General features: G+C 43.1%; 2 protein-coding genes across 5 annotated transcripts in view; one reads left to right on the top strand and one right to left on the bottom strand.

The window, feature by feature from the left end:
- Astn2 (astrotactin 2) overlaps positions 1–23,552 on the bottom strand; it is a 911,846-nt gene that overhangs the window by 379,562 nt on the left and 508,732 nt on the right. The gene's annotated exons all lie outside the window — the stretch shown is intronic.
- Positions 17,354–22,507, top strand: LOC134478520 (uncharacterized). Its single transcript, XM_063259985.1, is given in 4 exon segments — positions 17,354–17,843; positions 17,973–18,804; positions 18,806–21,192; positions 21,195–22,507. Coding segments are annotated over 4 exon segments (5,022 nt in total).

The following is a 23,552-nucleotide window of genomic DNA, read 5'->3' as shown; positions in this document are numbered from 1 at the left end:
AAGGGACGGGGCACTTGTTTAGTGTACTACTCTCCAGAAATATGTTCAGATATTCAGAAACTCCCAAAGTCTACTCGTCCTGGGTGTTTATGGAAATTTCACTTCAGGAACATAATTGATTAAATTATTGGCCCTAGGAGATCAACTAAGCCTTCACTCTTCCTTACCTAGATGTGAGGAGATGAAGTTAAAAGTCCAAATCCTCTTATTTTACCTTGGTATTTCCTCCGACCAGTCACAATGCTGAAGCCACCTAAGGGCAGTCAGCTAACTCATGAATACACAGAAACACTTTGGAAATGAAGGATTTTAGGAGCTGTATGACAATGACCAAAACAAAAACAAAACAAAACAAAACAAAAAAAAAAACGGGAAAAGACTAAATACTATAACATCACAGATATGTCCTATTATTATATTTTTTGTGCTGGAAGACTAAGACACAATGAAGTTTAAAGCATCGTGTCCTTTGAATGGTTTTACACTGACTTGATATGTTTGATGCTATAGTATATGAAGTTATATTCAAATATTTCAAGGAAAAAGACACTATGGTAACTACTATTAAGTTGGGTTATTTGGTGGTGAAGCACTAGGTTGCTGAAACAGTCATGCTTTGACCTGTATTGTTATGTTGTTATGTCCTCTTTTATCTCAATCTCTCCCTTATTCATTAAAAAAAAATTATTTAGTTATTTTTTATGACTTTTTTAACTAAGGGGAAAAATTTGAAAAATTAGCAGGATATATTATAGTAACTTTTTTGATTTCCTATTACCTTGATTTGAAGTCCTGTAATTCTCCCACTATCTTGTTTTGACTGATTAGACTCTGTTCCGTTCTGTACGATAGTATCAAGTTTGAGGGTATAAGCAACTACTTTGAAGGCAATAAGATTAACTAAGATGCCCATTCTGGTTTGACTATTATCTTCTTTGGAAGTCCTGTAATGTTTACAAGGTTTAGGTTTTATTGGTCTTGTTCTCTACTATTTTGTTCAACTTTATAATACCTAATGAGAGAGACAATTCTTTTTAAGGAAGCAAGAGGCATTATGGTAACCATTGTTGATTACCTTGTACTCTGTTTTTACATCATGTGCTATGTCTAACCTTGGTTTTGACTGACAGCTTTGTTTTGCCATATTTGATTTTATTCTCTTCCAAAAAAAAGTAATAAGAACTAAGGAGTAATAAAACCCAAAATGTGTAAATTTTGTTGTAAAAGAGAGAGGGGAAAAAAAAAGTGCTCCAAAGGATACAACTGCAAGTGTGTTTAGGGGTGTTAAATAGATGACTATATTAATGTTTTTGGTTGGATCATTGAACACAACTGGGGATCGAACCCATGACTGCCTGCTTGCAAGGCAGGCGCTTATGCCGCTGAGCTAAATCCCCAGCCCTCCTTACTATACTTCTTGCACCACAATCAACCCAGAATAATCCTTTGGTGATCTGTGGTGACTAAATGGTGCATGGAGCTTTCTGTTTACCAGTAAGCTGCTCTCTGTTGGATGCTTTGGTGAACACCAGCAGGGTGTCCTGTTTTCATTCCGTTCTGACTTGTCCATCTGGGAATAGTCTGCAGTCTCACTGTTTGAATGTCCACTTTGTATGCTTTGATCCTGTGACTTGAGCAACTATGTCTAAGATGATAATGTATAATCTATTAACTGGTGATTTCTTACTGTTTTTTTTTTTTTGTTGTTGTTGTTGTTGTTGTTGTTGTTCTGTATTACTTGTAACCTTACACAGTTTTGCTTTTTCTCTTTTTCCTTTTAAATAAAAAAAAAAATAAAGCATCATGTCTGCCACTACAGAAATATTTGAACTTGTTCAGTATTACAGAAGATTTGAAACCTGAAAGCTGGACTCCAAAGAATTCCCTCTTTATTACACTGTGTCTCCTAGTGAGGTACTTATTTAGGGGTCAGGCCAGGCCTTCATTAGGGCTGGAGACATGGTCCCTTCCAGACCTGCTGGGTTTCACCAGCAGGTTTCCCTTCTCCATCCTTTGTAACTAAAAACTCAATTTGCAGCTCGGGGCTGTGTCCTTATATCACACCTTCTTATTGATCGCCCAGACTCTGAGTGAGAAATGATTTTATAAGCTAGTTGGCTTTGAAAAGCATAGAGCAGCAGCCATTGAACATATGCTTCTGTGGGTATATATTTATTCAGCTTATGCTGAGTGTAATTTTGGATGGTTTGCATATTTTATTTTATTTTTTTTTGTCACAGAGAGCAATTTAAAAGAAAAGTAGGAAAAAATTCTATCCCCACATGAATTCAGATGCCATATATATTGGACCCTCAGGGATTTGGAAAGAACGCAGTTCTCCAAGTCCAGCGTTCCAGGAATGGAAGTGGGTGGAAGAAAACTCATAGGCGCTAAGAATCAAGCATAAATTCTGATGTTCATGGTAAGGCACCTACCACCAAGGCCTCAGGCAGGCCTCTGAAGTCTTTCTTATAGGATCTCCCAATATCCAGTCTGATTTTCTCATTTAGGTATTATTTTCTGAGTATTGAATGCCTGTCTTAGCAAGCCCAAAGTTCAGTGTCCCTGTAGGCACAAGTCCACTGACCTGTGCCTGCCACCATCACCATCAGCTGACACAGCGGGAACCTGCATACTGAGAGGCCTGGCTCCACAGCCAGCACAAAGTCCCTCTCAGTCTCCTTTGGTACTTACTGGGTCTTGGTCCCAGTGCTGCCAGTTCTTATCTAAGTGGCTGTGGGGATGTCACTCCTTCCTGACCTGGTCTTTACAGTCAAAATGCTGGCAGCAAGAACATTTTTGTGAAGTGAACTGGAGATTCAGAGATACAAAGTTGCACTTAATTCACTTGAGACATCCGTTTTCTTTCTCCACCTCATAGCATGCCTAAAACGTTCTGCCCTGACTCAGGATGAACACAAGAGGTAGTGTTTCAAAATGAGCTTTAAAAAAAGCTTGAAAGGTTTTGGGCGTGGAGCAGCTGGAAGAAAAGAATTCATATCTAAACCACAGTCTACACCAAGGAGAGTTCAAGTGAGGGAGAAATATTCACCCTACTGTGCAGAAAGGAGGATCCATGTGGGACTCCAGATGACAGAACTCAATGCATCACTTTCTGGCCATGCTAATGCTTGTGAGCTATTTGGTCACCAGGGCACAGGTGATCTCTTATGGGTTTAGCAGAGATCTCACATGTAGTAAGTGCACAGTAATGAGTTCTGAAATTCAAATCACTCTGTGACTGACTGATAAACAATTTTTGCCTCAGCTAAAAGCAAAGATCAGTTTTATAAAGATCTAGCTCAGTGAGATGTATTATATGATGGAGAATCTACTACTGAGAGTCATAATTAAAATGAAAGTATTACTCTATACATTCTTCTGCATATAAAAGGAAAGCAAGAAAAGGATATGAGCAGGATAAAAGTCAGTGTTAGGGTTGTTTCTACGTGGAAAGAGGTTAATGTGAGAAATGAAGACATAGTGGGCAATTCAGAAGAGGATTTCTGGAAAGCAAAGAATATTCTCATTCTTGACTTGAGTGATGGTTTAATGGTTATTGGTTAATTAGTACTGATTAAACTGTAAATAATGTTTTACATGACTTTCTATACATATTCCATTTCACAATGACATTTGTAAACATGTATCACCTACAAAATCTAAAAGAAAATATTCAAAGATGGACAGTCGTTATTGGAGGTTGGATGACTGGGTGTCACTGGTCTTTTCTCTATATTATAAGCATTCTTGCACATGCCTATTTTAATTTCAAAACTTCAAAAAGATGTTGTATTAGTAGAAATGGGTTGTTTCTAAAACAAGTAAATAGCGAAAGCACAAAAGCTGGTTCTATCTCTTTTGCCTAGAATTGTATCTCATGGAAACCTCTGTCACCTCCCTTACTGTGCATAGAAGAACAGTTCTGCAGTGGGAGCTGAGACACCATGTCACACTGGCGCATCTTCAGCATCTGAATATATACAGACCCATGTACAACTCTGATGTGTGGACTCTGGGTAGGAAAGAAAGTATCCCAGAGAGAATCAAAGGCAACTCTGAAATTGTAGAATGGGAGGCAGAGCCATACTGGGGAAAGTGGTCATTTTATCACCTTGGTTTATGTCATGCTCATGGTAATGAGCTCTTAAAATTATCCTTTCATTTAAATGACAATGGAGATAATTTCTGAAAGCCAAGCAAAAAAGCCATGTTTCCTACCTCATCAAACTCTGTGTTTCATAAAAGGAACTGACCTTGAAAAGAGAAGCCATGAAACTGGTTTTAGTTCATGTCTGGTTGAGCACACAGGCTCCTTCCAAAAACACTGTAAAGTGCATGGATAATTCCCAGTTTGGAGACAAGATAAGAAAGTCAGGGTCATTCAACTCCAAATCACGCACTCATCTGCTCCATATCACACAGCTTCTGCCGTGAGGATGGGATGCACACCTGACTCTATTGTGGCTCAGTCTACTCTCTTCAGGGCTCCACAGTTATGATTAACTAGCCTATCTCCCTAGGCACGAGTATCTTTCTCCCCAGTGAGAATGAAGGCTAGCAAGTGTTTAATGAAATCTTTTCATCGTTTGCTATCTCAAGGTGAACATATTTAAAAACATCTGGGCTTGATAAAAGATTTTTAAGGCAAGAGTTATAGAAAAACTGGAGAATATGGGGAAAAGAATAACTTTAATTACTCATGCAGTTAATAATTCAGATGAAAATGATGCCATTCCTTACCCACTTATCCCCAACAGTCTGGATAAAAGAACAATGATAAAGATAAAAGAACAATACTATCCTAGGAAGATAGGCTAGACTGAAATTAAAGACTCCCAAGTTCTATTTAACCATAGCTTCTGTGACCTTCAGCCTCAATTGTGTGTGTGTGTGTGTGTGTGTGTGTGTGCGCACATGTGTACACATCTGCCTATCCATCTATCTGTCTATTTATTGTGCTGGGCATTGAAACCAAGTCCTCACCCACACTAGGCACAGGCTCTGTCACTGAGTTTTGCTCCAGCTACTTATCTTTACTTTGACACAGGAAAACTAATTATACATGGTTAAATTTTAGCTAGAAAGCCAATCGTCTTTCAAAAATTGCCCTTTGAAAAACATGTATAAAGGTATACAGTTCTGATATGAAAAACTGTACCAAATAAACAAAACTGAAAGCTTCTCATGCATTCATGTTTCAACTCATATTCAAATTCTTATTTGTATTTGCATATGCATAGGGGAAAATGTACAAGAATTCTATACATAGATCAATCATGGCACAAATATCTCCTACGTAAGTGTGTGCTAGGGAGAAAAGACCTTGTTTTTTTTTTTTTTTTTTTTGGTTTTATTTGCTTTGTACATCTCTGGAGTATTTGAATTTGTTTCATTGCATACTGAGCATGTGCAAAGTAGGGAAAAATACCCTAAAAGAAAATTGAAGACCAGATGGAGAATACAACTTACAAATATAAAAATTCTGTTATTATGATTAAGATGAGCACAGTTCTTTCATCACAGAACCAGCGAAAGATGTCCAAATACCAGGATTCAGAGCGAAGCAGGTTTCCCATGTGCTCAGTACAGCCATGCAGGGCTGTGCGTTCATGGCATGTGACCTCCTCCGACCTCAAAGAGACAGCACCCGCTGCTTCACTGACTCCTCTCTGCCCCCCATTTGGACTCTCTCCCACAAGCACTTTGCACACTTCACTGGGCTCCACTCCCTCAAGCACCACTTTTATTTTTCATCACTCCTCTGTGTGAGGACCCTTGCAGGCAAACACCCTCGCCTGCCCTTCACTGCAACATGAAGGCAAAACAGCAGCCTGCGACAGAAGATGGGTGTGAAGCCGCAGGCAGCATGGCTCCTGGGTTTGCTGCTGCTGCTGCTGTTGCTACTAATTCATCGCATTCCTTCACCTCCATCATGCGATACTAGAAAATTGTCCTTACAAACTTCTGGGTCTCTCATCTAAAGAAATAAAGCCTAGAAGAAGACTTCTGCCCAAAGATGCTCAGAGATATACAATATGTAATAAAATAGGAAGCAATCAAAATGTCCAAGAAGACAAAGCAATAGAGAGGATCTTCCACCCACAGAATATCTGGCAACCATTACAAATGGTGTTTACAAAGAATTTGTCCTGGCTAATGTTTCAGCTAGTTTTGAGCCTCTTGGACTAAACTTCCTGCTGGAGAGCTTAGGAACTGAACTACAAGGACCTAAATAACACCAGTTTTCTACCTATAAGAGAAGAAGTAATAATTAGACTCACCTCAGATGCTTGGAATATACCAGGTACTTACACAATTTTATTTCTCATCATCTCTACCACCACCATTATCAAATAATATATTAGAAAATAATAACACTAATATGGCTATATTTCCTGCCTGTTTAAGGCCATACACTGATCATTCTCCATGTATTATCTGCTACTCCTAGTAGTGAATTTGTCATCAAAGTATTATTATCATTGTTTTCCTCAACAGGACACTGAAAGAGGTCTTAAATAACTTGCCCTTAGGTCACATGTTTAGACAGTGACAGAGCTAGATTTTGTCCCAGGTTTCTCTAAATTCAGCAACTGTAGTCTTAAGACACTGTTCTGAACTACTAACTAGACTACTAACTGTAGTCTTATCACATATCCTTAAGATTGGGGTTACAGTGGAGGAATACAACTTCTTCTATACAAACACCTTTCCAAATTATAAAAGATGTATGAGGCAGGTACACAAAATGCACAGTTAAAATATGAGTGATGAATCTAACCATCCCTACACTATCTATTGTACATTTTGGATCTTATTTACTCTTTTTTTTAACACTAGAGAAGCAATACAGTATTTACATATGCAAGTCTGATTTTTTTCTCTTATGAATATGGTTGCTAGTTGCATCTGTTTACATATTAAAGCCTCAAGTTCATCCTTCTTTATAGCTGAGTAATACTCCATTGTATAACAATATCACATCTTTTTTATTCATTCCAAAGCTGATGGCTATTTGGATTGTTTCCAAGATCTGGCTATAAACATGGGTGCCCATATATCACTGTGGCACAATGCTTTCAATTCTTCTGACACACATAAAATTTAAAAAAGTAAAATAAAATAAAATAAATAAAATGACTACAAAAGGGAAATAAAAGGAGAGACATACTTCCCTCTGGATACTTCTTTCCCACATACTAATGAATTCATTCTCACCTTCTCCCTCTACTGTCATTCCTTGATCTTAAGACCTTCCAGTGTTAGAATCACTACCCTCTGAGACCCTGTAACTTGAAATCATGAATTCTAAAAGCTAAACCTTAGCAACGCATTGACACTCCCTTAGCTGCTTCCTCCCTCCACATCTTTCTCCCAGGAGTCAAAGGGTAAAACACAGCACTTTGGAAGGGTGAGGGCTGCTCCCTGACTTTAGTTGATAATGACTTCTGCACAATAAAACCAACTTACCAGAAATACCATCAGACCCAGAAATCTGGGTCCCAAAGGACTAAAATGAGGGGAAAAAATAGACAAGTCTTCAAATGTCACTGGAAGAATAAAATATTTAATGTCATAAAAGGGTGCACATATTTTATGAAAATGTCACGCATTATAATCTTGGAAATCCTTTGCTGCCTCATCCCTTTCTACCAGGTTTGAAGGAAAGAGAGCCATGCTAGAAATTCACAAGGAAAGATGCAAGTGCATAGCTCCTTATGGAGGAGAAACTCCCTCACTTTCAGCCCCCAAAGTTTGAGTCTTGTGTGCCAGAAGTGAATCGATGCCAGTTCCAGCTTTGTCCTGTGCAGACTGTGCCTGTCCCCTTACCTAATTTCATGCTCTCTTCATTTCCTGCAGATCTCTTGGGTGCTAAGGAGGGAGAATGAATGCTGGACATTGAAGGGCAAAGGGGTGCTCCCTGGGGACATTTGCTTTATACCTGGAGATTCTATTTTCATTCTCTGGTAGTTGTCATCTGTTACATTATGAGAATGGGTTTTAGAGTTTGATAAAGTTGGATTTAAATTGTTGCTCTGCCTTTACCTGGATGGACAAATTTCTCATACTGTCTGTATCTATTCCTCATGGATAACATGAGAGTAATTATGCTTGCTCTGTAAAATTCTGTCTGTGGACCATTACATCTGAGGGCCCTCTGACAAGGATACCATGGAGACGACCCACCAGTTAAGTAATTTCTCAACCTTCAGAGTCTGAAATAGTCCTCATAAAGATGCCTGCTCCTGACTTTGCATCTTTCTCACAATTTTTAAAAAGAAGCATATGATTAGCATCATTCCTTTCATTTTAGATATTACCAAAACCTGTTCCCAGTCCTCTAAGTCCTAATATTTTGATACCATTTCCTCAGCTCTGAAATGAAAATGAATAACTGAGTTCATTTTAATAATAATACTATAATTTTTATATTCATAAGGTATTTCCCAATCTGGTATTCAGTTTTCTTTTAGTTTCTGTTTTTAGGTAGTTCATGCTTACTGTAAAATAAATTGAATATAAACTCTGCTGATCTCTGAAGTGAGTGAGTGGTAGATTTATCAGGATGGACTGAGTCCACTACTAGGAAGGAGGGAACACTGCTCAGAAGCCATAACCCACCAAGGCTCGGTCCAGCTGCACCTCCTCTAGGAGGCCCAAACTGCAGGCAAAAAGGGTCTGGCTTCCCGTGGCCAGTTGTGACTATGCTGAGCTCCAAAGAGATTGAGATTTTTCACCCTGCAAATTCTTCTCACTTTTCTTCTCTACTTCCGTGAATTTTACTTCTTTATTTACAGCTTCACTGAGTCATACAAAGCGGGGAGGCACTAGCAATGGAGAAAAGCAGCCTCTCTCTGCCTTATTAAACCAGATTACAGTCCCTGCCTCTCTTGGAGCAGTGCCAGGAGGAGCCTGACCTGTAATAAATGAAAATTCCTACCTTTATTCATCTTGACATTATAAAGGACTGCGTTTTGTTGTTGCCCCCCAGTATTTCTGGGCAGTCATGGATCCTACAGTGCTTCCTACTATCAGGGAATCTAAATGGGTTTTCTGGTCAAAATGGAAACAAAAAAGATAGGGCAAAGGAAGTAGAAATGTAGCTGAGTGATTCATGGCAGTGTTGGACTGGTTTTGAGATTGTTCTGGAACTCACAGCAGGGCTGGGAACTGATGATGAACATACCTCCTACAACATGCCAGTTCCCCGTGGGAGCTACTCTGCAAATCTATCCAGCATTGCCCTTCTTTCTAGCTTCCTGTCCTACTGTGCTTTTCCACATATCCCAGTTTCTTACCTGTTTGATTTGTCTCGTGTAAATCAAAGTTAATAATAGTACCTAACTCACAGGATCACCATAAGCATTAAATTGCTGGAAATAAGCAAAACACTTGGAACCGTGCTTGGAAGTCATTGGTTGCCGTCACGTTAGTACCATTTCTCTTTTTATAAAGTGGATATGGCAGTGCTCAATTGGGAGGACAGTTAAAAGCACTAATTGCCGTGCACGTAAGCTGTCATGCAGAAGGTGCTAAATGAGAAACTCTGCTCTCCAACCACCAATGCCCACTCTTCAGTTCACACACCCACCCCTCAGATACTCTCATTCAGAGAAACAAAGTTACTTGTTTGAGGCCACGCTGCCACCTTGCTAAAGTCTATTTTGTCCTCTGAACTAGCTTACCAGCAATGTGGGCCTCTTGTTTTTGTATTTCTTGCCCCATTTAACAGAGGTGGACACAGGAGCGCTGTTAAATGAAGATGCAGACTGAATCACTAGCAAAACTCTTGCTGGAATCCATTACCATAGGAAGGTTCACGGGATTAAATCCAGATTCTATCATTTCCTCCCTACATGAGCACAAGCAATTTCTGTGCCCTGCTAGGGCCTTTCCATTTTGCATAATACACAAGTGCTGGCTTGGGTTAAAAGATCTCCAAGGTCCCTTTCTATTCTGGTCCTTTTCTTTCTTTCTTTTTTTTTTTTTTTTTTTTTTTTTTTTTTTTTTTTTCTTTTTTGGTACTGGGGATTGAACTCACAACCTCACATTTACTAGGCAAGAGCAAGAATCTCTGAGCTAAATCTCTGACTCTCTGGCCCTTTTCTAAGACTCAAGATTGTAGATGAATGGGTAGATAAAAGATGATCGCAGATTCTTTGTTATTCTCAGCGACAGATATAGTTCAGTTTTTATCTGTTGAATCTGGGCCGGCCTTAATAATATGCTTGGCCAACAACAGAGGGGTGGACATGATGTTCTGGGACTCCTGGGAATAAGGTACAATGAAGACTTGTAGCTTCTGCTTAGGGTCTTGAAACATTTGATCGTGGTATGGTCCCAATGCAAAGGAAGCCTCCATAGCACAAGATGTTCAAGCCAAATGGAGAAGCCACATGAAAACCCTCTAGGCGACAGCCCCACCTGAAGCCCAACACAGGTAGTGCCACACACCAGCAGCACTAGCTCTAGCACTGGACAAGTAAAGAAAGGGGCAGTCTTGAAAACTGAACTGTGGACCTGGATACCCAACCTGCTACAGGTCAGACACAAGCTATCTGCACCCTTTCCATACTCCCTGATCCACAAAACCATAAGTCAATAAAACAAGGTTTTAAGCCATTGAGTTCTGGAGTAGTTTATGATGCAACACTATACAATTGGAACAACAAAACTAAGCTATCAACTGACAGAATGAAGTGGTAGAGGAGGATGGAGTTGCTTGGAGTTGGGTCCATTTAAAGGCTTTTTTCTGCATTGGGAAAACTGGAAATCTAAGGCAATAATGTGAGTGAAATGCGTCAGGGGGCAGCAGTTACTCAGAAATGGCAGGGGAAGCGTCCTCTCCACGATGCCATAATTAAGTGCTTGCAGTTTGCTTTATTTTTGTCCTCTATCTTGATTACAGTTTTCCAGTGTTTATACTGCCACACAGAATAAATGGACTCATAGCTTATATTTAAAACTGTGCCTTGCTGATATCATTACGTTTGTCAGATTTGTAACATTTCTAATACACAACAATTTTTCACTCTCTAGGACACTGAAGGGGAACTCAGGCTCCCTCCCATTTCTGATGCTTCATTCACTGTTGCTTTCTCCATCCCTGGTCAAAAGCTGAGATCTCCAGGGAAATTATTTGGAGATAAAAATATAGCATCATTCTTTATATATTATCTCCTGTATCAGCCTGGCTCCTCTTATAATCTTTCACTCAGCATCGCATTGCTTTTGTAACAAATTGCTATAAACACGAAAGTTTAAGGCAATGTAATTTTATTAGCATAGAGTGGTGTAGGTTGACATTTCAACACCAGTCTTCCATGGCCACCATCAAAGTGTCTACAGAGGTGTGTTCCTTAGTAAAGGTCTAGGGGTGAATCCATTTCTGCTTCTTCTGGCTTCTAGAGACCCTGCTAGAGACAATTTTCCTAGCAAGCACTGCTACAGGTACCCTTCAGCTTCCTCTGCCACATTTAAGGACTCCTGTGACTACATTGGGAAAGCCCTAGGAATTCAGGATAATCTCTGTCTCTTGAAAAATCTGATAAGTAGGAATCTTCATTCCATATGCAGACATCTTTTGATCTTGTAAAATGACATCTTATTCACAGGTTCTAGGAATTAGGATCTGGACATCTTTGGGAGGACATCATTCTGTCCACTGCACAACTTATTTTTACACTCAAAATGAGTTATTACAGACCAGAGGAATACATTATTCCAAAGGAATGTTATCAAAGAAGACCAAGAAAACCAAGCAAAAGAAGTCTGCTATTGTATTTCACTTTGTGTTTCAGAAGTTAGGGTCTAGATAAAAGGTAAAAATTACATTAATAATTTTAGCTTAATGGAAGTCTGTGATGTGTTACAGATCTAAATTCCCTCACACCTACAGAGAAGTAAAGATCATTTGAGTAGGAGGAGGAAAGGCATCTTAAAAGTCAAACAAGATAATCTTGTAGGTTCTAATGAGCCTCCTTAAAGGGAATTCTTTGCTCTGTTCCCACCAGGCTAATCACATGGGCGGTTGGCAGGGAAGGAGGACTATAGAAAATTGGGTGAATTCCAGGTCAAGGGGTCTACATCTTGCCAGATAGCATCTCTTTGATGGCAGATATAACTCAGTGCTATTTCCTGGCATGAAAACAACCAAATATAAATTCTCTCAGGCAATTCTATTTCAAGAGGGCTGCAGACAGATCCTTAGGGTTGTGTAGAAATGCTGTTAGACATTCCTCATGCCCTCAGGGGGCTGGAAAGATATCTGATAGATACAGGCAGCTGGCTATAAGTGATCTCTAGGTGGAACAGAGTATCAAAGAGCAGATACAAGCATGGACCACACATCTGTGAATCAAGTGGGCCAGGGAAGTCCTCACACACACAAGAAGATGAAGAGAGTGATGGACATGGGTCAGAAGGGACAGCAGGTACCAGACTGAGAGGTGAAGACAAAAGGCCATCTATCCCCTGGCTCCCAATGCTTTAGAGACTCATCAGTCTCCTTGGACTTAAATGTGTAGGAAGAGGTAAGAGATAAAACATTAGAATTGACTTAAATGTTAATTAAGTGTTAATGAATGGAGCAGAACAGAAATGTCATCAGTTATATGAGGATCACAGAAAGATATGCTGTACTCTTAAATATATACTGTGTCAACTACCAGTGATATGACCTTATACAGAAATAGCATTTTATAAATCCTGCATCATTGTACTTTTTTTATTTTCCAGAAACTCTGTGAGTTCAAGAAGCAAAACAGTTATTGTAAGAGTGACAGGGAGGAAACTCCTGGGAGGGAAAGGTGGAAACTACTGTTAATTTCTTATTGTCTTGTCTTGAACGCTTGTACTATTTTCACAATTTTGTTAGGTTTGGCTTTGTTCTGTCTTGCTTTGTTAGATTTTACTTTGATTGATGACAGGGGCATTTATTGTGAATATAATGGGATATTTTATGATAATCATGGTTTCCTATTATATTGTTTTGAAGTCTTATAATGCTTTCATTCATTTGTTTAATTGGTTTTACTCTGTTTTGTTTTGTTTTATTTTGTTTGATTTTATTATGTGTGATGGTATGAACAGCAATTTTGAAGAAAACGAGACATTATGGTAGCCACTGCTGATTTCCTATCATCTTGTTTTGAAGTCCTATCATGCTTTTGTTCTTCTGTTTTGATTGGTCCTATCCTGTTGTGTTTTATTTGATTTTATTATGTGTGATGGTATGGATAATTTTTTGAGGAAAATGAGATATTATAGCAGCCATTGCTCATTTCCCATTATCTGGTTTTGAAGCCCTTTCTTTTGAGTGGTTTTATACTATTTTTTATGTTTGATATTATTGTGTGTGAACATATGGTCAACTATTTTTAAGAAAATGAGAGACATTATGGTAGCTACTGTTGATTTCCTGTTGTCTTGTTGGTAAGTGCTACGTTGCTTGCATTATTCTGTTCTGATTTAATTTGTTCAGTTCTGGGTTTTTTTTTTTTGTTTGTTTGTTTGTTTTATTTTCTTTAAAATAAAAAAAATAAAAAAGAATTGTTCCCTTTCAAAATATTGGGAAAAGAAGACCAATGAGGTTAAGGTACATTCCAATGAACACCCACCAATGAACAAACCAGAGATTAGGAACAATGCATCAAAACCATCCTTTTTTCTATGTTTTTTACCCCCACGTGGCCCTGATTTTAAGAATGATGCTGGAGACAGGGCCTTGGTCTTCTCTCCTTTACTTAGTGGTCAAGACCTCAGAAAGTCATGCTGCTTCCTGAGCCTCAGGCCCTCATCCACAAGAGAACCTGTAGCCCAGGTATTTTGAGACCATAAATTATTGATTGTAGACATGCTTTGAGCACTTTAAAATGTTTTAAAAAGTGTTTACTTTTATGCCAGATGGGGTTTCTCTTTTTGTTTGTTTCTATTTTTTGTTCTTTGGTATCATAATCAAACTTAGCACCTTGTGCTTTCCAGGCAGGTGTTGTGCAGCTAAGCTATATCCCTGGACCTAGACGGAGTTTCTCAGAAGAGGAAGTTGGAGAAAAAGTTTGATTTTGTAGGCATACTAAAGCATACAGAAAAATGAAAGGTATTTTACACCTCAGTAAGAAAGTGAAGGTGTTGGCCTGTCTATGCTACAGAACAGAGTCTGACTTGCATCCATTTAATCCTGCAGTTGAAGTTTTAACATTAAATCCTTAATCAAGAGAGGAAAGTCTCTGACAACCTCATCAGACTACTGAATTTTCCCTTAACCTCCAGGGAATGAATAGTCTTTCTTTCTGTGTTTTCATCCTTCCACTTCATATTAATGAGAGAAAAAGAGAAAAAACTTCTGCCTACACACACACACACACACACACACACACACACACACACACACACACTTCTGCATTCGGAGGTTTCATTCTTTTGGAGACTTTCATCCTCAAGGAGAAGGAGCTTAATTATTTCTGGAATGAGAACTGTTGCCAAAGAGGAAAAAGGCAGACAAGTCAATCCTTTCAAAAAGTCAATTTTGTGCTTTGGAGCCAATGTGGACATAGACATTCTTTTGACTTTTTTACACATTGACTGACTCCAAGAGTTGGACAAATCTTCCTCTCTTTCTCTGGGTCTCACTTTTCCAGTATATAAATTGAAGGATTGGGTTGCAATAGTCTGAAGTAGAAAGCTACTGGAATGTACCAATCTGGCACCCACAGCGTCAATTCCTACTGCTATCATCCACATTTCCTTGAGACTCTGTCCCATCCCCATCCCTCAACCATCCACTGCAGGGGCAGTTGTTTCCTGCCTGGAGCTCCTCGGGTGACTCGTAGATAAGCTCAGCCGATCACTTTGACTACAGGGCCTGGTACAGGAATGGGCAAGAGAATCAAGACGGGTTGGTGAGATGAGTTGGTGGTGTACTCGGAGGGCCTAGGAAAGAGGTGCAAAATGCTGCATGGAAAATGTGCATCTGGCCAGAGGATGGCACGATGTTAAAGAAATCAGAGCTGAGAAGTAAAGAGAGAACAATGATAGTGTTAGAACTCCTTACTGTTCTCATCATTCAGACAAAATACCTGACTCCCAAAGTTAAAAGAGGAACAGTTTGCATAGGTTTCAGACTACGGTCACCTGGACCAAAAGCCGGATACCATGGCAGAGGGACAGAGGAGAAACAGCTTATGGCACGGCAAGCAAAAAGCAGAAGGCACACGGCAGCAATCAATGGCGCAGGAGTGAGCAAGCCTGCCTTTCTATTTCATGCCAGCCTTGGCATCAGACCCTTAATTCCAGCACCAGACCCTTAATTCCATCATCACTCACCCTAGATTCAGCCACCTCCAAATACCCTCATGTGACCACATGATGCTTTGCGGGGAGATCTAGATAACAGGCCACAACACCTTTCAGCCCAACTTTACTGAACCTCCCCTGGAGCCAGTATATTTCCCCTTCGCCTTAACTATTTCATGTTATTTTTTTTTTCACTTCTAATCCTAAGAATTACAATTAATGAAATTTCCAATTCTTCTACTTTACAATTGCTCCACCAACAGCTTAAAGTACAAATCAGTATGGAAATCCCTCAAAAAGGCAAACACAGAAATTCCATTTGACCTAGGTATACCTCTTTGGGATATCCTTCCAAAAGACTTAAAGACATGTGTAGTCATGAATATAGCAGCACAACTCATAATAGCTAAATCTTGGAAGCAGCCTACGTACCCACTAATGGATGAATAATAAGGAAAATATGTTATATATTCTTAATGGAGCATCACTTAGCCAAAAAGAAGGAATAATTTGAATCATCTGTAGGCAAATGAATGCACTTTAAGACCACAATGCTAAGTGAAATAAATTAGACATGAAAGATTGAATATTGTCATTACTCTTATGTGATAACACAAAGCATAAGTGAATTAAGAGCTAATTAAAAGATAAATGATAGGAAACAGGGAGATGGGTAGGGTTTCTAAGAGTGTGGGGGAGATAGGAAAAGTAAAAAGGATCAAGATATAATATGTACACATACCTATTTCCCACAGTGAATGCATTTATTACATATTGAAAACATATGCTAACACAAATTTCAACTGGCCATCCATCTTTAACATTTGTTGATCTTTGAATCTAACATATATTTTCATTGTGTCATCTCATTCTAGATGATTCTTTTACACTGATCCCCTGGTAAAGAGCAAATGAAATAGTCTTTGCCAGCTGTCATGCAGATGTGTTATGGGTCACTTGTATATTCTGCTTTTCTTGGATCTCATTAAGAAATCTTAGTCTAGAGCAGAAATTTCCCTTCCTTCTTCCATGCCCACCTTTATTGCTTCTTTACCTATTGAGTTGGTGAGAGAATCGACTCCCCGTTTGTGATGTAACCCCCCCCCCGAGCTATAGAACAGAGCTGTAAGGAATGTCTCACTCCCTAATTCTTCCTTGAGATATCGGAGCAGGACAGGAAGGAATGCATTTGCTAGTCATTAACCACAAGATGTTCTGTCCTCTGTAAAGGAAAAGATAAGTAAAGGAATGTGCTGTTCAAACGAGACCGAGTTGTACCTGGCACTCTGAGATCAGACCAGGACCCTCAGTCTCCATGGTTACTCAGCCCCAGACCCCTTGAATCAGCAGCTGCCAAAGTCCTGCGCCGTTCAAAATTAACCAATGCGATCTGCTTCTGTAAACCTGCTTGCTTCCCGCTTGTACCCTTAAAAACCCTGCACAAATTCCCCTCGGGGCCCTCCGCACTCGTTTGCCTGGAGGACCCCATGCGCATGAAAATAAACTTTTTTTCCCTCACCAAGAGTTGAGTCCTTGGGGTCTCTTTCCCTGCGGCGGCGGCCCTAACATTCTGGAGGCCCCGGTGAGATACCACGCCTCACGGGAGGTGACCTCAACGGCTCTGCGGTGGGTGAGTACGACCGGTCGCTTCTTATTTTTACTCTGAGGATCAATCTACCGGTATTTTACGCCCCGAGCCAAACGGCTCCGATCTAGGGGCAATTTTTGTTACCTGTTTTTGTTATCTGTTCTCTGTTTTCTGGTGACCGGGGGACGCCCCACATGGTTTTCCGTGACTCACCGTCTGCGATAGGATTTTCCTATCGGTCTGGGGAATTTCATTCCCAATCTGTGGTCCGTCCGGGCCAATTCGGAGACACCCTCTGAGGTGACTCATCCGGGCCAATCTGGAGACACCCTGTAAGGTGGCTCTTTGGAGTGAAACTGATGCGTGAGAGTGAGGTGGCCGGCCTGTTTGTCCTGTGTGTTGTGGGTGTCGTGTTTAGTTATTTGTTGTATCGCGCTTGCGTTAACCGCCCTGTGACCATAGAACATCATGGGACAGTCGACCTCATCACCATTGTCCCTCACCCTCGACCATTGGTCGGAGGTGCGGAAGAGGGCTCACAATCTCTCCTTGCAGGTCAAGAAGAGTAAATGGCAGAATTTCTGCTCGACTGAGTGGCCCACTTTTTCAGTGGGATGGCCGCCGGAGGGGACTTTCCACCTGCCCCTCATCCTAGTGGTTAAGAACATCATCTTCCGCCCTGGACAAGGGGGCCACCCTGATCAGGTCGCTTACATCTTGGTATGGCAGGACCTCAGGGAGGAACCCCCACCATGGGTGAAACCCTTTCTTCCCCCTTCTGACTCCTCTATACCAAAACTCTTAGCTCTGAAAGGACCTCCCACTTCCGCTCCGGCTCCGATCCTGCCTGAGTCTCAGCCTGATCTACCTTTACTCGACTATGACTGGCCTCCTCCCTCCCAGCTGACTCAACCTCCTCCGTACCCACTCTCTCCTCCAGCCTCCTCGTCCGGATCGAGCGCTCCTTCTCCTTCAGCACCCTCTTCACCTGAACCGAACCCCTCTTCTCCTCCGATACCCACGTCCCCTCTGTATCCCCCGCTCCCTACGATGGCTTGCTCTGGGTCTACACCTCCGGGGCCCACAGGCCCAGCCCAGAACACTCGAAGCAAGCTATGGCCTGAGGACCCAGTTGTTACCCTTCCCCTTCGCCCCTACAGGCCCATGATAGATGACGGGTCAGATGGAGGGCAGATGCCCGCTTTACAGTACTGGCCTTTTTCTACCTCAGATCTCTATAACTGGAAAAACAATAACCCTCCTTTCTCTGATGATCCGTCTAAGTTAACAGGTTTAATGGATTCTATCATGTTCTCCCACCAACCCACATGGGATGACTGCCAGCAGCTTCTAGGGGTCCTGTTCACCACCGAGGAGAGAGACCACATCCTTCTGGAAGCCCGAAAAGCTGTTCCCGGAGAAAACGGCAGACCCACCCAGAGACCAGACCTGATTGATGATTTCTTCCCCTTAAAACGCCCCAACTGGGACCCCAACTCACCTACCGGTAGGCAGCATCTTTCTATCTATCGCCAGACTCTAATGGCAGGTCTCCAGGCGGCCACAAGGCGCCCCACTAATTTGGCCAAGGTAAGGGAAGTTACCCAAGGGCCTACTGAGACTCCCTCAGTTTTTCTGGAACGCCTGATGGAAGCTTACCGGCGGTACACGCCTTTTAACCCTGAAGAGGAAGGCCGACAGGGCTCAATAGCCATGGCCTTCATAGGACAATCGGCTCCTGATATAAGACGTAAGCTCCAAAGGCTAGATGGTCTGCAAGACCTAACTCTGAGGGATCTTGTTAAGGAAGTTGAAAAAGTCTACTATAAACGGGAGACAGAAGAGGAAAAAGAGTTAGCTAGGGACAGAAGACGAAGCAAGGAACTAGCTAAAATGTTGGCCACAGTTATTCAGGGAAAAACCTGAGACAGGAAAGGGAAAGCCCACTCGCCCCTCATTAGACCCTGACCAATGTGCATATTGTAAAGAAAAAGGACACCTGATCAAAGACTGTGAGAAATTGAGAAAGAAACAAGCCAGAGAGGAACGAGAAAAACAGTCCTCGCAGCGGCCCCGAGCCCCCATGCTCGCCTTAGATGAAGAGGACTAGGGACTTCGGGGCTCGGACCCCCTCCCCGAGCTCAGGGTAATGTTTAAAGTGGAGGGGACTCCCGTAGAATTCGAGGTCGATACGGGAGCTGTTTACTCGGCTCTTCAGGCCCCCTTAGGGGCCCTTTCAACTAAGAAATCTCTAGTTCAAGGGGCTAATGGGAGCAAATATCGCTCGTGGACCACCGAGCGCACAGTTGACCTAGGCAAAGGAAAAGTAAAACACTCCTTCCTGGTTATTCCTGAATGCCCGGCTCCCCTCCTGGGACGAGACTTATTAACCAAACTGGGGGCGAAAATCTCCTTTGAGCCCCAAGGACCTCAGGTGACATTCCGCAACCCAAAGGTTGGGCAACCCAAGGTTACAGTGTTATCTCTAAAATTGGAAGATGAGTATAGGCTCTACGACCACCGAGACCCCCAGCCCATCGCCCCTGCCTGGCTAACTGATTTTAAAGACTCCTGGGCTGAGACAGCTGGGCTCAGGCTGGCAAGCCAGCAACCGCCTGTGGTGGTTACTCTAAAAGCCACCGCCTCCCCTATTCGAGTTAAACAATATCCCATTAATAGAGAAGCTCACCTAGGGATCAAGGTACACATACAGAGACTTTTAGACCAAGGGGTATTGACTCCTTGTCAGTCTGCATGGAATACTCCGCTGCTCCCGGTCAAAAAGCCCGGGGCAAATGACTACAGACCAGTACAGGACTTGAGGGAGGTCAACAGCAGGGTGGAGGACATTCACCCCACCGTACCCAATCCTTATAATCTCCTCAGCGGTTTGAATCCGTCAAGGACTTGGTACACTGTTCTGGATTTAAAGGATGCCTTTTTCTGTTTGCCTTTGCACAAAGATAGCCAGCCCTTGTTTGCGTTTGAATGGACGGACCCCGAGACTGGGTCCACCGGACAACTGACCTGGATGCGCCTCCCACAGGGCTTCAAAAATAGCCCGACCATCTTTGATGAGGCTCTACACAAGGATTTAGCCCCCTTTCGGGCTCAACACCCGAACCTCACCCTCCTTCAATATGTAGATGACTTGCTGCTGGCCGCGGACTCTGAGGGTGACTGCACCAGTGGAACTCAGGACCTTTTACGTGAGTTGGCTATCCTGGGATATAGGGCATCGGCAAAAAAGGCTCAAATTTGTAAACGAGAAGTAATTTTCCTGGGCTACTCCTTAAAAGGGGGGAAAAGATGGCTCACTGAGGCTAGAAAACAGACTGTGGTCCAGATTCCCCCTCCGAAGAGCCAAAAACAATTACGGGAGTTCCTGGGTACCGCGGGGTTTTGCCGGTTGTGGATCCCTGGGTTCGCAACCTTGGCAGCTCCCCTGTACCCGTTACTGAAGGGGGGATCTCCCTTTGTTTGGGAAAAAGACCACCAGCAGGCCTTTGATGCCATCAAGCGGGCCCTCCTATCCGCTCCGGCCCTGGCCCTTCCTAATGTGGATAAACCCTTTACTCTCTTCATTGAAGAGAAGAAAGGAATAGCGAGAGGAGTACTAACCCAGGCCTTTGGGCCATGGAGGCGTCCGGTGGCCTACCTCTCAAAAAGACTGGACACTGTGGCGAGCGGGTGGCCGCCCTGCTTAAAGGGTATCGCAGCGGCTGCTTTGCTCATCAAGGATGCTGATAAATTGACTTAGGGACAAAAAATAACAATCATTGCCCCGCATACGCTAGAAAGCATCATCCGCCAACCTCCAGACAGGTGGCTCTCAAATGTCAGAGTTACTCATTATCAGAGTCTCTTGCTCAACAAGGACAAGATAACTTTTGGACCCCCGGTGACTCTCAACCCGGCGACCCTGCTGCCGGAAGAAGCTCCGGAACCCATCCTCCATACCTGCCAGGACATCTTGGCAGAAGAGGCCGGAGTACGACCGGACTTATTGGATTACCCCCTACCCGATGCAGAGGTGACCTACTTCACTGACGGAAGTAGCTTTTTGATTCAAGGTAAGCGGTATGCGGGGGCGGCTGTGACTGATCATTCCAATATTATCTGGACAGCCAGGCTAGAGGACGGGTCCTCGGCCCAAAAGGCCAAACTGATTGCTTTGACTAAGGCTCTGGAGCTCGCCAAAGGAAAGCGGGCAAACATTTACACGGATAGCCGATATGCTTTTGCAACGGCCCACATCCATGGGGCCATATACCGCCAGCGGGGACTTCTGACCTCCGCAGGCAAAGAATAAAACACAAACAGGAAATCCTTCAATTACTAGCTGCAGTTATGTTACCTCAGAAGGTGGCGATAATACACTGTAATAGCCACCAAAAAGGGACTGATCCTGTCACGAAGGGAAACAACCTGGCCGATCGGGCAGCAAAATCTGCAGCCATGGGAGGCTCACAGATGTTGGTGACTGATATCAAAGATTCTCCTCCCAAAGAGAAAGCTCAGATTAACCAAACCCCTGAGGCATCTGACCTGACTACTTACATACAACAGGCCCACCGGCTCACCCATTTGGGAGTTAAAAAGCTGTGCCTACTGGCCCAACGCCAAGACTTCCTGGGGGCATCCCCCACTGCCATACGCCAGGTCGCCACGTGGGTTGTGACTAATTGTGAAGCATGTCAATTGACCAATGCCTACCCTGCCAAGCTGGCCCCCGGCAAAAGGCTACGTGGTACCAGGCCTGGACAATACTGGGAAGTGGACTTTACAGAAGTTAAACCTGCCCGTTGTGGACTAAAATATCTGCTAGTTTTTGTGGACACCTTTTCTGGATGGACTGAGGCTTTTCCTACCAAAAAGGAAACTGCTGCCATGGTAACGAAAAAGTTGATGGAAGAAATTTTTCCCCGGTTCGGATTGCCAAAGGTAATAGGGTCCGATAATGGGCCGGCGTTTGTGGCTAAGGTAAGTCAGGGACTGGCCAACATATTGGGGATTGATTGGAAGTTACATTGTGCTTATAGACCCCAAAGTTCAGGACAGGTAGAAAGGATGAATAGAACTATTAAGGAGACCCTCACTAAATTAGCTCATGAGACTGGCCTAAAAGATTGGACGATGCTCCTACCTTATGCCCTTTTTCGCGCGTGAAACACCCCGTCTGCCAAACCCCCTAACCTTACTCCCTTCGAGATCCTCTTTGGCACTCCACCCCCCATTCGGGATCTCACTCCCTTAACTGAACATGCTGCCTTGTTGCCAACCTCCCTGTCTGACAGGCTCATCGCCCTCGACAATCTACAGAGGGACGTGTGGACACAACTAGCCTCGGCCTACGCCTCCAGTGAGTTCCCTGCACCACATCCGTACCAAGTGGGAGACTTTGTGTTCATCCGGCGCCACCAACAAGAGACTCTGCAGCCTCGCTGGAAAGGACCATACCAGGTCCTATTGACTACTCCTACAGCGGTAAAGGTTGACGGAATCGCCTCTTGGATCCACGCGTCACATCTAAAGCCTGCTTCAGCGCCAGAGGACGGCTCCTGGGAACTCAAACGGTCTGATAACCCCTTGAAACTTAAACTGAGCCGAAAGACTCTTTGATGCTGTTTCTGTACACTCCCCTTGTGTATTATTGCAAGATGACCCAGCAAAAACCCCAGATTGCAACCCCCTGGGCTATAATGAAATTACTCATGTTAGTGTTAGTCACCCCTACAATAGCTAACCCCCACTGCCCTTGGATCTGGTCATTGATTAAGTGGGACAACCAAGAGGTGGTCGGCAAGTGGGAAGGATCAGGTAATCCCACCTTTGCCTTCTTTTCCTGCGATATTGTCCCTCAAGCCCCCTGTATGGATCCATCTCAGGGTGTTTACCTATGCCCAACTTCAGTGGAGGGGAGAACCTATTGTAACTCCCCAGGAGAGTATTACTGTGCTTACTGGGGATGTGAGATGGTGGCCACTGCGTGGACACCCACCATAAGGGACCAACACATTAGTCTTTCAAGGCTGACTGGGGCTCGCCCAAAGCCCCCCACTTGTTATGGTGGGGCTTGGAACGCCGAGTCGAGCCAGGGACCTGGACCCTGCCTATACCTACAACTCACGGTCCTCACCCCCCAAGAGCCTTCATGGATCACAGGAAAAACTTGGGGGTTTAGATATTATCAAAGTGGAAAAGACTCAGGGGGATATTTGTTTATCAAAAAGGAATTAAAACCGGAAACAAGGCTGTCCCTGCCACCACTGGCCCCAACAACTGCTAAAAGACTTTTATCCCCGGGGCCCAAGGCTACCCAAAATTGAGAACACATGACCTCACCTCGCACCCCCTCCGGGGATTTAACTAATCCTCCTGAGTCGGGACTCGTCCCTCCAACCGTGAGCTCTCTTCTCAGCCTTATACTTGGGGCTCATAAAGCCCTTAATCTTACCCATCCAGACCTAGCCCAAGCTTGTTGGTTATGTCTAAGTGCTAACCCTCCATATTATGAGGGGACTGCCCTAAATGATTCCTATACGCTGACCCCCAATTCCGACCAGTGCGATTGGGATCACGTGTTCCACACCCTTCCTTTACCCGGCCTCGCTAGCCGAGGAACCTGTATAGGGACACTTGATAATTGGCCGGCAGACCTACGCCA

The sequence above is a fragment of the Cavia porcellus genome, unplaced genomic scaffold (genome assembly GCF_034190915.1).
Source record: "Cavia porcellus strain 051 isolate PalLab524CR breed Dunkin Hartley unplaced genomic scaffold, mCavPor4.1 scaffold_1, whole genome shotgun sequence".
NCBI classification, from domain to species: domain Eukaryota; kingdom Metazoa; phylum Chordata; class Mammalia; order Rodentia; family Caviidae; genus Cavia; species Cavia porcellus.
Note: the sequence above shows the minus strand (reverse complement) of the source record. Positions and strands in the feature narration are given on the sequence as shown.